Source organism: Denticeps clupeoides, chromosome 3 (assembly GCF_900700375.1).
Source record: "Denticeps clupeoides chromosome 3, fDenClu1.1, whole genome shotgun sequence".
Classification (NCBI taxonomy): Eukaryota; Metazoa; Chordata; class Actinopteri; order Clupeiformes; family Denticipitidae; genus Denticeps; species Denticeps clupeoides.
The window spans coordinates 30,612,628-30,630,479 of NC_041709.1; the positions used below are offsets into that span (position 1 = coordinate 30,612,628).

At 46.0% G+C, this 17,852-nt stretch overlaps 1 protein-coding gene across 2 annotated transcripts in view; it reads right to left on the minus strand.

Annotated features, from left to right (window-relative positions):
* LOC114786240 (phosphofurin acidic cluster sorting protein 2-like) overlaps window positions 1–17,456 on the minus strand; it is a 38,078-nt gene extending 20,622 nt beyond the window's left edge. For both annotated transcript variants that reach the window (XM_028973198.1, XM_028973197.1), the window contains exons 1-2: window positions 17,145–17,456; window positions 656–743 (exon numbers count right to left, since the gene is read on the minus strand). In XM_028973198.1, the coding sequence (XP_028829031.1) occupies window positions 656–743; window positions 17,145–17,383 (327 nt within the window). In that variant the 5' untranslated portion in view covers window positions 17,384–17,456. The remainder of the gene's footprint in view (window positions 1–655; window positions 744–17,144) is intronic.
* Between the last annotated feature and the right edge of the window lie 396 nt (window positions 17,457–17,852).

Sequence of the window (17,852 nt, forward strand, 5' to 3'; positions counted from 1 at the left end):
TTGTCCTTATTTTCAATTTCCGTACAACAGAATAATCTGGAAATAGGAACCTTCAGTGGCTTCTCAATTCAAATTCTGTCTTTAAACTGCAGAAATGTATACATATATAAGTGCAACAAAATTTGCAATAATACTGCAGTGCTTCTAGTGCTTCAGTGCACAATTTTCAAACTTGCACTTAGCACTAAGCGTGGGGTTTGTTTGCTAGTTTAAGTGATAAGACACTACGGTTTTAGATGAACATTTGCAGTATTTAGCAGACAACATTACAATCAGTAGATACAGGACACAATGGCAGGAAGTGGGATTTGAACCAGTGACATTGTGGTGATCTGGTTACCCACTATGCTACTACTACCTGGGTGGTATCAGAACACACATGGAGGGATTGAGGTAATTGTTTAAAAAGTGATTTAAAAAAATTAAGAATGTAAAAAAATCAAATATCAAAATACACCACAATCCGCTTCTGCTCAAGGAGGAGAGGAGACAGAAGAAAGCGGAGTGAGGGAGTGGACGATCAGGAATCTGAAGAGGGAACTCACTCCGACTCCATCACCCTGCTCCCACCCAACGTGCCGATGCCTTGGCAACCACGGCAAGACGGCGGTCACCTCTGAGCTCAGCGGAAAATGAAGGAGAGACTTGTTCTCACCTGTATTTTCACAGCAATGACCACAGAGTTGAGCTCCCTGTCCAGCTCCTTCAGCACAATCAGCTTCTTCAGCGTCAGGCTGCACAACCTGCAGGGGACGAGATGAGAGAGGAGGTGTTACACCCGAGACCCCATAATAACCACACGCCTTCCAAACACCCTCCAATCAACACACACACTGCTCCCGAGACGGATGAGGATCATTTTAATGATCACCCAGCTGTGTGTGTGTGTGTGTGTGTGTTGTGTTTGTGCAATGCGTACAGAGTTCCTGATGTGAGCTCAAGGTGAGTCTAACCGCACTGGCTGGCCTTCAGGGAGCTAATTATTTTCCCATGTGAGGCTTTCCAACCTCACGTGGAGCCGAGAGGATGTGAACGAAACGGCTATGACAGCGAGCATCATGGGATAGGACGTGGCACAAGCTCAGTGTTACGAGCACAAATCTCATCTGCCCTCTCAGACAAGCCAACAAATACACTGGAAAGACACTTAACCCTGAGTTGCTTGAGGGGGACTGTCCCTGTAACTACTGATGGTAAATGGCTCTGGATAAGCGCGTCTGATAAAATGCTAGAAATGGAGCAAGATTCCAGGAAGGTGCTCAATCGGGTGGCCAGTTGACGTTTCAATACCTTCGTTAATTCTGTCAGGGGACGTTGCTATCGTTTTGACCGGACTGACTTTTAATGAAGGCTTCTGATCGCTGGCATCAGGCAACGTTGACGATGTTGAGGATGGGAGCTGTGCAGCCTCCCTGTTACTGTCAGGAAACACCAATCAAATCTCTCTCTCACACACACACACACACACACACAGCAGGACACAAACCCCTCTATTTACACCACAAAAGGAGCGGCCGGAGAACAGCGGGGCTGAACTTTGTGCCGAGTCAACACAAAAGCAGCAGCCTCAGTGATCCCCACTCGGCTCTGGCCCATTGAGCCGGCCGAAGCGTCCAGAACATTCCGGCAACGCGGCCCGGAGCCCAGAGCATGGGAAACGACACGAACACTGGAGCGCTTTCAGCGGCCTCTCCAGCGGTCCTCTTACATAACCCCCACCCCCGGCCCTTTGTTGTTTGACGAGACCCAGAGATACAGCACAAATACCGCACTGCCTGAATCAAATGTCAGACTGTGTGTCCTCCACGTGAAAGTGCCAACCTCTGATGGAGCACAAAATTTTACAGAAACTTAATGAGCAGTTTAACTATTAAAACTTTGAACTGCCCACACCACCCTGACAAAATGGGGCAGGGTTGTCCTAGCGGTTAAGGAAGCAGCCCCATAATTAGAAGGTTGCCGGTTCGAATCCTGATCCGCCAAGGTGCCACTGAGGTGCCACTAAGCAAAGAGCCGTCCCCACACACTGCTCCCCGGGCGCCTGTCATGGCTGCCCACTGCTCACCAAGGGTGATGGGTTAAATGCAGAAGACACATTTCACTGTGTGCTGTGCTGCAGTGTATCACAAATACAATCACTTCACTTTCACTTTCAAATCGTCTGGTCTGACAGACTTCATCCTGATTGTCACAAAGATCAACCTAATGGTGATGCACATGCTAATTATCACCATTTTTTTTACTATTAATCACTATTTGTTTTAACCGCATTCAGAATTGATCTCTATTGATTTTGTGAAGGAATTGTCATTGTGAAAAACAGCACATGGTGACAGAATGAAATGTGTCTGCATTCAACCATCACCCTTAGTGAGCAGTGGGTAGCCATGAGCAGTGTGTGGGGACGGTGCTTTGCCCAGTGGCACTATAGTGGCACTCTTGTGACGTATTGACAACCAGGTTAAAAACATCCATTAGTATTATGTTAATACCGGTTTGAAAATACTGTCCAATTTTAGATGTAAATTTTGCTGCTGCAACAAGACATGACTTGCATATTTACATTTACATATAAGGCATTTGGCAGACGCCCTTATCCAGAGTGACTTACAACGTGCTTTCAAGTTTCTATCGATGAAGTGATCAGTTCTGGTTCATTAGGACCCCCAGCTATGAATCTTTTTATTCACTCTTGTTGTAGATTCTGTACACAAGTTAGACAATAAGAAGGTTACAAGTTAATCTAAATATTTTCTAAAGAGGAAGGTCTTGAGCTGCCGTTTGAAAATACTAAGTGACTGAGCTGTTCTGACCTCGAGGGGAAGTTCATTCCACCACCGAGGGGCCAAGATGGAGAAGAGTCTAGATGAATGGAGATGGAGGGACCAGGCGAGCAGTACTGGAGGCTCGGAGTATACGAGGTGCAGTGCGAGGTGTAATAAGGGCTGTGAGGTAGGATGGTGCTACTCCATGTTTGGCTTTGTAGGCCAGCATCAGTATTTTGAACCTGCGTGCAGCTACTGGGAGCCAGTGGAGGGAGCGTAGCAGAGGGGTGGTGTGGGAGAATTTGGGAAGCTACATGCTTTAAAAGTGCAGTTGGAGACTTTTTGACAACACTGCGTTTGACCAATTCAATTAACATAAAGCAATATTCACACACACACACACCGACTTCTTATTTGATTAACGGGTCTTCTGCACTGATGCAATAAGGTTTTCATGCAAATCTCACAATGCCTTCTTAAAATGTATTCAAAAATGTCATTCCAAATCCCTACGTAGGTGTAATTCTTTAAAACAAATGCCTACTATAAAGCCATTATTCTACCAGTCCAATCAGTACCTCTGATGCACACTTCTGGTTTTTACAAGTGTCTTGTTTTCGGACTAAAGGCCAAATACATCACCACTCTGAGAAGTGACGAGCATTAAAAACTCATGCAGCTCATAAAGTCAAAGCCATTTCTCTGCATTAAGAGCTGCTGCTTGGAAGTGCAGCACATTAAGATGAAGCATTATTGCTCATTTGAGTGAATGGAGCATAGACGCGCAGCGGCATACTCGTGGTTAAACTGCCGCTGGCGGTGGATGAATATTTGTGTGCTGAGATCAGGGTCAGGAATTAAAAAAATGTAATAAATGAGAGCGAAGTGATTGTCATCGGCGATATACAGCAAGCACAGCACACCTTGGTGAGCAGTGGGCAGCCATGAAGAGCTGTGCGTGGGGACGGCACCTTGTTAACGGTTGGGGATTTGAACCCGCAACCTTGTGATTATAAGTCCGCTTCCTTCCCCGCTATGCCAGCACTGCCCCATGGCAGCCGAGGATGGAGAAGCACAGAGCCCGTTTGTGCCATTGTTGTAGTCATGTGTTTTGCCTGCAGTAGATCCGTGCAGCCAGTTGTCCTCACAACGAGTGACTTCACGCTGCTGAACTCTGAATAAAGCTATCCGCTGTTCGCCACTCTCCGTACGTAAATACATCTGCAGCTGCTAATTCACACCAACTAAATAAATAAAGTGATACACTTTATTTATCACATGTGATACACAGCAGCACAGCACACGGTGCACACAGTGAAATTTGTCCTCTGCATTTAACCCATCACCCTGAGTGAGCAGTGGGCTGCCATGACAGGTGCCCGGGGAGCAGTGTGTGCGGACGGTGCTCAGTGGCACCTTGGCAGACCTTCAGATTACAGGGCCGCTTCCTTAACCACTAGGCCACCACTGCCCCAATATAATGGCAGCGGTGGGACAAATGACCAAGGTGAAATGCTGTTTAAAAATGTGCATTTGCATAAATGTCTGCTTGTCACGTTTCTGTCTATACCTGGCGCAACTCTTAACACCAGAAATACAAATGTGTGGATAATTAGATCAGTGATGATGTGAGGATATTAATAGAAGCGATTATCTTCTGCCTGTCATCCCCCCGGGATTGATGGTACGCGCTCATCAAAGGTACGGTGAAGATAAGAGATTAAGCGGACAGATCCTGGAATAAACCCCTTTAAACACGAGAAACGTGTCCTTACAGAGACATGGTGACAGATGCAAGAAGATCCTACAAATTTGCAGCCAAGGACATTAGGGTAGCGTTAGCAAGGATTCATTCGGGATTCATCACACACTCAAACACACACACACACACTCTTTCTAAAAAATAACCTCATGACCTCTGAGAGGTCAGAGGTATGACACTGATGGAATTATTTTAGGTTCTGGTTCCTTTAGGACACTTGCAGAGCAAGTTAATATTTTATAAGCAATGAAGAACACAGATGATGATCTCATACACACACCCAACACACTGTGTGACCCAGGTGTGTACATTTTGTACATAATTTTGATCATTTCCAGGCGTGATGCTATAAATAATGGAGAGGACGGCTGCGACTGGATGAAGGATGTTTTCAGGTCTCTGGCACTGGGATGAAGGAGAGGACGTGGCTCAACAGCTGTTCCCTCCAGAAGAGCGAGCAAAATAAAGTGAGCAGTGGGCAGCCGTGACAGGCGCCCGGGGAGCAGTGTGTAGGGACGGTGTCTTGCTCAGTGGAAACTTGGTGGTTCGGGATTCGAACCCGCAACCCAGTGGTTAGGAGCCCACTAGGCCACCACTGCCCCAGCACAGTGCAAAAACAACAATGAACCCTAAAACAGAACAGATTTTGACACTACAAACAGGAAACGCCACTTTGAGTATCAGAATTCAGATGCACGATATCCACCATGATGACCAGAAGTCCAGGAATGCAAACACAGCCACTCGACTCGCAGGCGGCTGCTGGACCCCAGCAGTATGCTCATAATTATGGGATGCTAGAATAAATGAACCACTTTCTTTTTTCCCCCAGGAGCTTCTCGTTATTTCATTAGTGACCACACCAGCATTGGTATTTATGCCGGTTCTCAATGTGACAACCACCAGAGACGATCTGGGACGTGCTCCTGTGCCACCTCTGAGGTATAATCTCTCCTGGCGGCACACACTTGACCACACGAGGAAGCAGCGGCTTCCGGAAATGAATCCCGGGGGTTTAACAGGATTAGGTCTGCCGGTCTCAACTGTCGCACTGCCGCTGTGTTTTCTCAGTGAAAGGCCCAGAAAGCCCTTAATCCCGACCCTGCCATGCCCAGGCGGAGCTGCTGAGGAGCAGGGCCTGCTAGAACCCAGGCAGAAGTGGAGTGGACCTGGAACCCACGACAAGACATGCTGGTTACACATATTTTATGTTTTATGCTAAAGACATAAAAATGTAATATTTGGTTATGTTTGCAATATTTGCATATTGGTTCATTGTATACTTGCAATATTCGCAACATTGTGGTCTATAACAGTAGCTAAAGCATTTCACTGCATATCATACCGTGTATGACTCTGTATGTGACAAATAAAATTTGAATTTGGTAATAGTAAAGTTGGCCAAAAATTGTTTGAAGGGCGTCAGCCATTTTGAAACAGACGGTGTTTACCGACTGCAATGATTCAAGTGTGGCTGGTTGCTAGGTGACGGTGGTGGCGAGGACAGATATAAGAGAAATCACCTTCTCTGCAGCGTTCTCGCCCTGTCTACATTTCTCTCTTGCTCTTTAACCATCTGAGCCGTGGTCAGAGTCTGATCACCAACAATAAATATGTGGCTCAGCACGGCAATAACAAGGCGTCATCTTGAGATAAAAATACTAATTACTAAGTCTGACAGGCACAGTCGATTAACAACAAAATTGAAATTGACCTTTTTTTAAAGAGGGGAGCAATTGTTGTACCCAAACGCGCTGGCCAATCAGTCTTATTTATTGTGGGTTACGGGCTATGACGTTGTGAGTGCACAGCAAACACAAGCATTGACATAAACACATATGTGTGAGTGTACAATAATTTGACATGATACATGTGAAGTGTACATATTTTGGGGGTTGTGTTTGGATAATGATGTAAAATTAATATTGCAATATTGCATATTAATATTTCTACATCCAACAGGATAAAAAGAGTGAAGCTATGCAAAAGCTTCAGTAAGCAAAAAGTAAACTAGCAATATAGTATCCTAGAGAGCAACACACGCGCCACTGGACCACAAAGTGGTAGTAGCCTAGTGGGTAACACACTCGCCCATGAACCAGAAGACCTGGGTTCGAATCCCACTTACTACCATTGTGTCCCTGAGCAAGACACTTAACCCTAAATTGCTCCAGGGAGACTGTCCCTGTAACTACTGATTGTAAGTCGCTCTGGATAAGGGCGTCTGATAAATACTGTAAATGTAAATGTAAACAAAGTCCCAGGTTAAAACCCCACATACAACCATTAGTAAGACACTTAACCCTGAGTGTCTCCGGTGGGACTGTCCCATTTACATTTTATGGCATTTACCAATGGAAAAACATGTAGTGTTTTGAAGGTGCAATAATGGAACACACAGGAGTAAAGAGTCATGTCAAAAGAACTAAGATCATTTGTTGAGTCAGGATTGGGTCTTGCCAACTGATCAATATTAAATTTCACTACAACACAGTCATCCCAAAACAAATTAAATTGACAGTCTCAAATTTTTCAGTTAGTGAGACAATTAAAGTGGAATGTCCAATAGGAGTGATTAATCACAGTGACGATTCCTGGTTATATTTTAATCAAGCAAAATAAAAATACTCCTTTGTGGAACACATAACGTTCAGTCTGCATTGCCTGCTGATGACAATATTGCCATCTGGGACACAATGGTACTTGAAGCTACTATCATTCTCACATTAACCAAAACTGATGTGTTCACAAATGCACCGTGGGCAAAATGTTTATCTCCAATACTGAGTTTCTGCCTCAGACTGCAGTTCTAATCGGCCTATGACAAGTGGCGATAAAAAAACAAGAGCTCCCAGTGGAAAAGTCCAACACAAGCAGCTGCTACAGAGATGACAAGACGTCTGACGACTGCAGCGCAACACACAGCGCCTGCGGACAAGAATGGGGGAGGCAGCGAACGGGAGTCACAACATGTTCATCTAGTGATTGTTTTCTTTTTCTCGTGCAATAACTCGGTTACGTCAGCGTACATGAACCATGTCCATTTGCATCAGCGTCTTGTCCTGCGCGTAACTCTCATTCGTCCTGGGTGTTCGGTGCCAATTCAGGCTGTTAATGAGCCCCTAATTCAGATGAACAGGGGCTCAGTAATGAGCCGGGCTGACGGGCGCAGTGATGTGTGTCCGATAAGCGCCGTTGTTCACCGTCGGCCTTGAGCGACACGAAATGTTAGCATTAGAGCGTAGAGCGACCTCGGCATGGAACTGGGAAAGAATTATGATGTTTTACCGTCACTGACAACACCTACATAATTCATTATTTTTAAAAGCACCACGCTGACTATCTAGTGAATTCTACAGCTATATCCAGCCTGGTTTTATTTTTAAAAATTTGAATCATTTTTGTTACGTACAAAAATACATAACAAAATGTTTCATTATACAATTTATTATTAATGATCTTTTTTTTTTAATTCCTTGAACTTAAGTTGGTGACTTACGGGGACGCTTCCATAACCGCTAGGCCACCACTGCCACTTTATATTTTTATAAGTTTTAGGAGGAGGATGGTGAAGACCGACCGTGACAATAAGAAACTGAAATTTTAAAAGTTTTGAGTTTTGGATCCTTTGTAAGAAGATTGTTGAGTGAAGAAGTGAGGAACTCTGAACTAGTTTAATAGGACCACGCAGCGCTAATGGGTCTCCCGCACTTCCTGTCTTCTAGGAAAGAGAGAGGCAGCAGGGAGGGAGGATGCTGGGAGGATGCTCGTCAGGAAATGCCAGAATGAAAGAAAAACGTGGAAGAAGAAACGGGGACAACAGTGCAACGGAGAGATAGAGTGAGAACAGCCATACAAATATCACAGTGTGAAACTTTCCCTCGGACCGCTTATCATAAGACCCACATTATGATAATAAAAAAGAAAAAAGAAAAGGAGGGGTCCAGAGCGAATCTGGGGGAAAATCACATCAGCGTCTCTTCCACTCCCAAAGACCACAGAACATCAGTCATTACAGCTGAGGGCCCATCGATCCAGCCCATTTAAACCAGCACAAGCACTTCTCTCAAAGAGCCATTAGGGATGAGAGAACACCATTTCTCTAACACACACACACACACACACACCATATAACTTCAAATGGTTGCACAATGATTCAGGCCAGACAAGCATCCATTACACCAACAAATGGCCCAAACAGCTGTGGATGTATGAACACACACACACACATACACAAAGACAGAACACCATGCCCTCCTTCAATTTAAATTGGCGGAAAAGATGAAGCCATGACTTCTGGTCATGTATCATAGCGTTTATTTTATTAGAAAACAAAATGACCTTCTTGAATAGAATTGCTGATTTTCTGAAACGTCTGCTGGAGCACCAGAATCCGAACCGAGCTCCTTTTTACGCCTCCATTCACATCATGGTGTCTAGTTCCGTGAGGTTCATGTGAAAAGAAGAGGGAGTGTGAGGGGGTTCTGACCAGGTTCCACAGCATCACACTGCTCCGTGGCGCTGCCAGTCTGAGCGGGCACCGTCACCACTGCCATCAGATGTTACTCATCAGCCCCGCCACCCCACGGGCAGGAAGCGACTGGGGCAGGAAATGACTCGGGCCCCACCACTCTCACAGTTGCTCGTGAGAAAGAAAGAAAAAAAAAAAAGAGCGTACGAAAAAATGTAAACACACATCCGAATATGAGAGCAGCTGAAGAAGAAACGTGGTCCGAAAGCACAGCTCTTCAGTTCATGTTCTAGCACGTTCATCTGTTTTAGCTAACAGCTAAAGTGAATGATGTTAATATGACATTCATAATCAGAAAATGCCTGAATTATCCAAAGGCCATAAGTGACATTTCTCCAAACAAAATAAAACTTGAAAAAGTCATGTGACCAAACACAGCAATCGCAGCTGTACATTTGCAAAGGTATGTACTTACATCCATTAACAAACATCTAAAAAACAGGCTTTCCAGTTTCATTGCTTTCATCCATTTCATTGTCCTGGGGGGTTCAGGAAAAAAGGTTGGGAACCCCTGCTTTACAGAACACTGTAAAATCAGACATTAAATTTGGATATTTGCATCTTTTGCCTCCTGCATAAAAAGGACGTTTTGACGGATAAAAACACAAGGTGCACCGCGCCTGACTTACTGATGCAATCAATACAGTAGCCATTCGACACTGCATTAACATACCCACAATCCCCTGGGGCTTTCGAGGTCTACGGCCTGTCTGCTTTGTACCGGTGATGATTGATCACCTGAATGGGTGGCAGCCATCCTGGGTTGATTGGCAGCTCATGTAATGGGATTCGGACCTTGAAGTCTCGGTGATCAGGGCCGGAAATGGTGACCTTTGACCCCCCCGGGATAAACGGTCAATCGGTTGGAGCAGGGCGGGGGTCCGAGGCAACGTGACAGACAGCAGTGTGTGTACGCCCATATGCATGTGTGTCACATTTTTGCCAGGGGAACGCAGATTGATCACATCAGTTCTGCTCTGGTGCAGAAGTACAAAGCTGAGCATCATCTATCTCATCCTCAGACACACACACACACACACTGCATTTTGTACAGCAAACATACAATTATATGCTTCACAGACACTAGACAAAAAAGTGTGTGTGTTTACTCTTGTACTAATATTTCATTTCAAATAGAGTAATTACCAATCGTGCCATTTGCAGGAAACTGGACTTTCTAACTCAGGCAATGAAAAAGCAAATAAAAAAAACTAAATAATTAACCACAACCCCAAATTAGACCAATAAGCCTCATACGTTTTACCAGTTGTAGCAATCTGGGACGAACCCAAAGAACCACAGACTGACCTCCACTGCACACTTAACATCTGATTTCCAGACGCAAACCAGCCTGTCAGTGTTAACAATGGACTCGATGAAAATTAATATACACATTATACACATTATGGTGTATTTTCACTATTTTCAGTTGCCCAAAAGCACGACAATGTGCACTGCAATTTTTCATTAAAGCCAGGCATTGGAATGATGACATGGAAGTACAATTTGAATAAATCAATAATGTAGATTATCTCCCCAGCCCCAGAGAAAACCAATATAGAGCAAGAAGACAGAAGACACACACACATGGTGTGCCACCAGAATTTAAATGGTTTCCACGTGAACACGTCTCGACTTTGTTTCTCTCTCTCCTTCACAAACAGTAGGATGACCCACAGGAAGTCTCTCCACACAGCTACTTCCTCTCCAGGAAATGTTTCACGGAACTGGGCCACGCTGGCCTCCCAAGAGCAGCAGAGCGTTCCTCACACCAGCAGCATGACACACACACTAACACACCGCTTGCATACACATGCGTTCTTGCGTGCACTTTTCTACACGATTCCATGCAGACATGCATGTCTGCAAATTAATTATTCAACAGATTTAAACTGGGCTGAAGCATATCTTAATCCTCTTATAGAAGTTGAATATTTTACATTTATGTTCAGACTGATTTGGAACTAAATACATTTTGTAATATTTTGTGTAACTTACTGAACAGTATCTATTTGCCTTCGTAAAAATATAGTCCTAAAGAACAAAACAGCATTAAGGCCAAAGAACATTTCAGAACATTTTTTAATCGGTTTGTGCAATTTTGCCAACATGTTTATTTAAAACAACATTTTTTTTAAAGATAAGAATAAAACAAAGCTAAGAAAGAACAAAATACCACCAAGAACAAGCCAGTTTCAAGCAATATTTAATACTTGGTAAATAATGAAAAATAGCAGCTCTAATGAACTAACGCTATTATTTTATTACTGAATTATTCAAGTCCTTTTAAAATGACATGACAATACATCCTAAGGTAAAGCCATAAATAGGTTCTTAAAAGTGTGAATAAAGTGTATCAATATGAAATAAAGTGCAATACTGTGGACACTGCAGCACAGCACACGGTGACACAACAAAATGTTTCCTCTGCTTTTAACCATTACCCTTGGTGAGCAGTGGGCAGCCATGACAGGCGCCCGGGGAGCAGTGCGTGGAGACGGCACGTTGCTCAGTGGCACCTTTGGCGACTCGGTATTCAAATCGGCAACCTTCCATTTCCTCACCCGCTAGGCCACCACTGCCCACTGTTTTTGAATATGTGCATGAAATGAACTGCACCCTGTTCAGGATGAGGAGAAATAGAACAGACTCATCATGGTCTTTTGCACTGACAGTACAAAGGTGGGTATTTCACCAAACCTGAACAAAAAAAAAAAAAACTCACAACATTTTTAAAGCAATTATGTTATTTTTGGCAATTGTCGGAACCGAAATATCACTCACACCTACCTGCCAGCACATTTGGGAACAGAGGTAATGCTAATTGGACCATAAGTTTAACAGAGGAGAAATATAGAACTACTAAAGAACTTTAGAACTAGAAGCACTATACCACCAACCAGAGCAACTCGTATTTCAGCATCACTGGCCTTGACCTCTGAACAACCAATCCTTAAGTCACAAGAGGAGGAGACCACCAAATTCGAACCAGTTAACCTCTGAACGACCGTCTGCATCAAATTAGAAGATGTTTCTTCCTATGATGAATTGGTTTAGATGAATTTCACACGTTTCTGGAACGGTTTCATTGAACACTTATGTGAAATTTTGTGAAAGCATATTTAATGCATGTCACAGCCAATCACAAATAGGTTAGTTACATTATGGGCATTTTTTAAAATTCAATCACAGGGTGGGAGGTAAGAGCTTCTAGGCAGCTATGGAGTCGCAGAGGACTGGAAGCGAGGTTTACGTTGGTCTGACGCTCTGATGAGGCAGATCAGCATTTGGCATCTGGGTCATCGGCAAGACAGAAAGAGGAGGGAGAGCCGGAGACAGAAAAAGTAAGCAACTGGGACACACACACTGAGCCAGTTTCACAATTTCTTCTGAAAGCCTCATGAAGGTGCCGTCTTGACACAGAAAATCTGAAGAATGGCTCCGGATTGGCTGATGATGATGGGGAGAAGCTTTACGAAACACACACACACACCTGTAAAGTATTACAGCTTTCCAGGGACAGAGCATGAGGATGAAATCAGGTCTCCCACCTCCAAGAAAAGCCCGGCATGAGAGACGGGGAGAACAACAGGCCGTGCGGGCTCGGAGCGCATCTCTCCTCGTCCCACTTCAGGATCACATGACCATCACGTCTACCCCAGCAGACATGAGCGGCATGAGGAATGATAATCTGACGAGTAACGCGGCGGACTGCGCGGCATCTGAGGGGAGTGGCTGCTGTGTGCTGGTTCACGTTGCACTGGAAGGAAGACGGCCGCAGAAAGTAAAATAAAGCGCACACACACACACACACACACACACACACACACACCTCCATAATCACGGCATGCACCCACAATCACATTAATCAGGGGCGGACAAAAACAAAATTGAATTGTGTACTCACACAAAAGAACTGGAAACAATCACAACACACAATTGACTTTTGTCTAACTAAATGACAAATGCGTTATAAATATGTAATAATTAAAATCAAGTAAGCAATTTGACTTTTAGATTTTGTAAAAAAAAAGCATTTGTGTGGGTGTCAGAATATTAAAAGCGAACATGCAAAAATGTTCACATCCTACTGCCACAATGCAAAGATTCTTGTCACCACTGCAGAGCAGAGTGCATGTTCGCGCACACGCACACATACACACAAACTGTTTTGTTCTTGCACTCATGAAGCCCATGCAAAAACCCCGAAACCACACGCCGCCGCTGTCACCGCCACCACCGGCCCCGCCTTCTCACACATTCACACACAGCTCAGCAGAGACCCTGCGGGTCACACACTGTGACAAACACACACGCACAAAGCATCTTCCGGGATGCTCAGGTACCTGAAGGAGTGTGTGTGTGTGTGTGTCTCCAGGCTAGGGTGATCACTCCATTACTTTACAGCCACGTTGATGTGGAAATTACAGAGCGGCTCAGTGAGAAAATTAATCACCAGCAGGCAGCACCCATTCAGGTAGGACTTCAAAACCGACAGGAAGTTCAGCCTCCAATTAGCCTCTGTATAACGCAACAAGCAGCTCAGATTCGCAGAGCCATGAATGAACGATGATGAAATCCGGCACAACACCACACGTTCCCTTTGAATTTTGGGCAGGCATCTGCATTATGAGGGATCTTCCCATGCCGTCCAAACCGGTCCTGCTCACCCTGGGAGGGGTACAGTGTCAATACCGCAAACCGTGAAGAAAGCTGGATTTGTTTTCCATTAACAGTCATGACTGAAAGGAATCTGAACAAGCAATAATCCCAACAGTCAACAGGAATCTGTTCAGTGGGGCTGAAGGGCAGATTCCTTTTCAGAAAAGAAACCTTCCCATAGGCTTGAAACCCATGGATTATCCTGATAGAATCATGCTTAAATACAGACAGACTGTCAATAAGATGCAAAGTTTTATTCAGTGTCGTAAAAGGAAGCACCACTAGTGATCTGTCTCTCAAAAATAATTTTAGAACTATAAAATGCCTATAGATTTTACATTTCTGCGCCCGAGGTCTCACAAAGCAGCAAAAACCCCATGTAACAAGCTTGCCTGAACATAATAACGTTACATTACATGTTTGCATCACGTATTATTAAAAAAGATTTTGGTCACATAACATCACTGAATGTTTCACAAATGTGGTTTATTGACTTGTTCTGTATTACAGACAAAATTAGGCAAAGTTGCCTAATGACTAAGCAACAACATATGAATTACAAACGTTGTACAAAGACCTTTCTGAACAATGGAATGGAATAAATGTTCCTTGTATATCCCAAACCGCTCCACTGTGAATAGCCGCTGAGACAGTAAGAAGTGCAAGTCATGGGTTACAATGTGACAGCAATGCCACAAGATGTCTCTGAAAGGTACTTTTCACCAACATCGGACCACTTTTGGCACCGTGAGTGAGAAGGCGAGCGGGGAAACAATTCCCCTTCGTAGCTAACAACATCACGCATCCAATTTTCTGATGTGGATTTTCCACAGTTTTTTCCAGACTACTTCTTTCTATAGTGAACTTTTTATATTATGGAGTCAGTAAATTCTCTATTCAATTTTTTTGTTGTTGTAGTTGTACTATCCACTTTCTGCTGTGACAAGGTAAATTTGCCATTTGTGCGATATGCTATAAAACTCATATTGAAATATAAACTTAACCATCGATGGTAGACGGTATATAATTTAATAAGTAAATTTAAATGTAACTGTTTTTGAAAGGGTAACATTTGTGTAATAAACTTTTTACAGATATATATGTTGATATATACCTGAAAGTGGACTTCCGTCACGCCCGTCAAGCTAGGAGCGCCCTGGTCATTTCCATGTACGCTGTCAGGTCCACTGAAACCCTGCCATGCAGTGGTGGCCTAGCGGTTAAGGAAGCGGCCCCCTAATCAGAAGGTTGCCGGTTCGAATCCCGAAACGCCAAGCTGCCACTGAGCAAAGCACCGTCCCCACACACTGCTCCCCGGGCGCCTGTCATGGCTGCCCACTGCTCACCAAGGGTGATGGTTAAATGCAGAGGACACATTTCATACAGTACACCGTGTGCTGTGCTGCAGTGTTTCACAATGACAATCACTTCACTTTCACTAATGCATCGTTCTGCAAGTAGGCGTGGTTTCGCGTAGGTGATGTGACTTCGTCATGTTATTTCTGGGATATTTCTGTGGTCAAAACCTCTCCCACCGGACAATTTTATATCAAATGCCGTTTACACCACGCATCTTATCGAACGCTGGGAACGACAAGCACGTCACATAAAACTGTCTGAGCAGAACCGCCTCCGTGGCCAACGGCCCAACACCATTAACCGGGAAGCTGGTGCGCAGAGTGGAGACAAATGGCATAAATATAAAATAACAGCGACGCGGCAACACGGCACACCCGACCTCACCCCCTCACCCCTCCCCCCCCAAAAAAATTAATAATGAGTCTCACGTCAGGTCCCACAGCAATTAAGGTCCAATGAAACAGGCTGAATAATTGACGAGGCACCGGCAAGCGCTTACCGGAGCCGTGCGCCGCATTTAATTACAGCTGCTCTGATCTATTCCTGGCCATGTCCGCCGCCGTTTCCCTCCGACGGGGGGGAGTGGACGTGGGACCCGCCCCATATCTCATCTTAACGAGGGCCCACTCGCCTGGAGCGAGGCCGAGGTTATGGAACAGATTGCGGCGTGACACCGGCACTCCCTCCTTCGCTGGTTTACAGGCTGCGTTTGGGACGTGTTTCAGCCTCAACTTATATTAACAAGAGGCCGCGTGAGGGCAACCGAGCCCGAGGCGAGTGCCGCTGCCATTTAAATACCACCATGTGCCCTCCGCACTGCCCCCCTCGCCAAAAAAAAAAAAAAGACTCCATTCATCGCGGGGAATTGCAGGGACACGGCAGAGTCACATTACCGCGGGACACATGCCGAAAAAGTGCAGGACACCATTACCGGCATGGAGGGACGCCACGTTTCTCCAACGGACGATGAAACACGCCGCAGAGAAGACCAGGGATGTCGGTGCTTTGTAGACAATCGAATTCTGCACCTCAGCACATTCCACGGCCTGCGGCGCTGGGCCCTCGTCCCCGCTCATCTCACCCGGGCCGGGGGGGACACATCTGGGCCGCGATGATGAATCCCTCCCCCACGGGTCCCCGCGTTAATAAGCCAGACACCTCGCAGGGCCCGCTGGGACCATCCAATCAGAACACCAACTTCCAAGCGACACCGTCCTGGAATATTTCAACTCGTAGCGCTCCGACAGGTGCGGGGTTCTAAAGCCCAGAACACGGTACCGGAACAGGGGTGATCGCAGGAGAACTCACTCTCAGGATATATACGGGAAGAACTTATTTCTGGTCACCAACAGATATTCTGCACTGATGTCCCAGGGGACATTAAATCCGAGCCAACAGTGACTTAAAATGATCCACGCCGTCCCGTTTAAAGGGACAGGCAGCCGCACCTCTTTAACACCGACATGTTCTCATCAGGTCCAAGGGAAATGGTTCCAGCGCCATCAAAGCCGCGCCGGGGCTCACTTGTTGCACAACGGCCCGGGCCATCGTCCTCCCACTCCCACTCAGGGCCGGTGGGGACGTCGTGAGTGTCAACGTGCTGGACGGAAGCAAGTGGCCAGGTCACAACATGACCCTCGCAGAAAGAAGAAGAAAGGGCGTGTCGCGTCGTAAGCGCTTATGAACACACCCTGCATGGGCGTGGCGTGGGCATCTTTACAGATCCTGCAGTTGTGGAAAGGAGGAGGAAAGCGGGGCTGCGGCGGCGACGAAAGGTGTCGCCCCACAGAACTGTGGCCCGAACGGGTCACGGCGCGACCCGCTGTCTGGCGCCACGAAACACACCCGCGGATCTCTGGTAGTGAAAAGAAGGATTTAAAATAAATAAAAAAAAACACGCACGGACAGGAAACGAGGTGTGAAAACCCGCAGCATTTACCGACGACCGCAGAGAAAGTTGGCGCGTCGGGGCTCGTCACGGGAGCGTGGCACGGATTTATCCGTTTGACAACAAAGAGCGGCGGGAAACGCGTGGAAATGTCACGGGTAGCGGTATGCAGCCCACCTCGGAACGCAGCTCGGGGAGGAGCGGTCTATTTCCCAGGTCGCGAACAGATTCATGGGCACGGGCATGGTGCCGGAGCCTCCCGAAGCCGAGCCCGAGCCCGCGGCTGCCGCTCCGGGTGCAGCGGGCATCGCCGCGGGGGCCGGTCCTCCTCCTCCGCCGCCGCCGCCGCCGCCGCCGCTGCCCGGGTTCAGGAAGGCGGCCCGGACCCCTCCTCTCTCGACCGCCGCCGCCATCATCGCAGCTCGGGCTGAGGGTCTGACGCTGGCTGGCGCTCGCTCACGCACTGCGCTCCTCCACGCGGGCGAGCGCGCGGGGAGAGGCGTGCGCGCGCCCGCGCGCCGTGTGGGCGGAGCCTCCGAGCGAGACGTGCGGGGCGCGTCGTCGTTACAACATAATAATAATAATAATAATACAGCGTGTTTTTTTCATTTCACCGTCACGTTTACGTGGTTAAAGACATAATGGAGCCCCGACAAAAACATTTAAATCATTTTATGCTCTGCACATGCAACTGCAAACAGTTTATATTTTATTTAGGGCTAATGATATGAGCTATGGTATACAGATTATTTTTTATTTTGTAAGTATATTGCGCCCTCTTGTGTCCAAAAAACGATTTGTCAAGTAATCCGTAAACATCCATTCGGAACGATTCCAGTTTTATCGGCTGGAACTAATGGAATAAATGCACTTAAGATTTCGGAC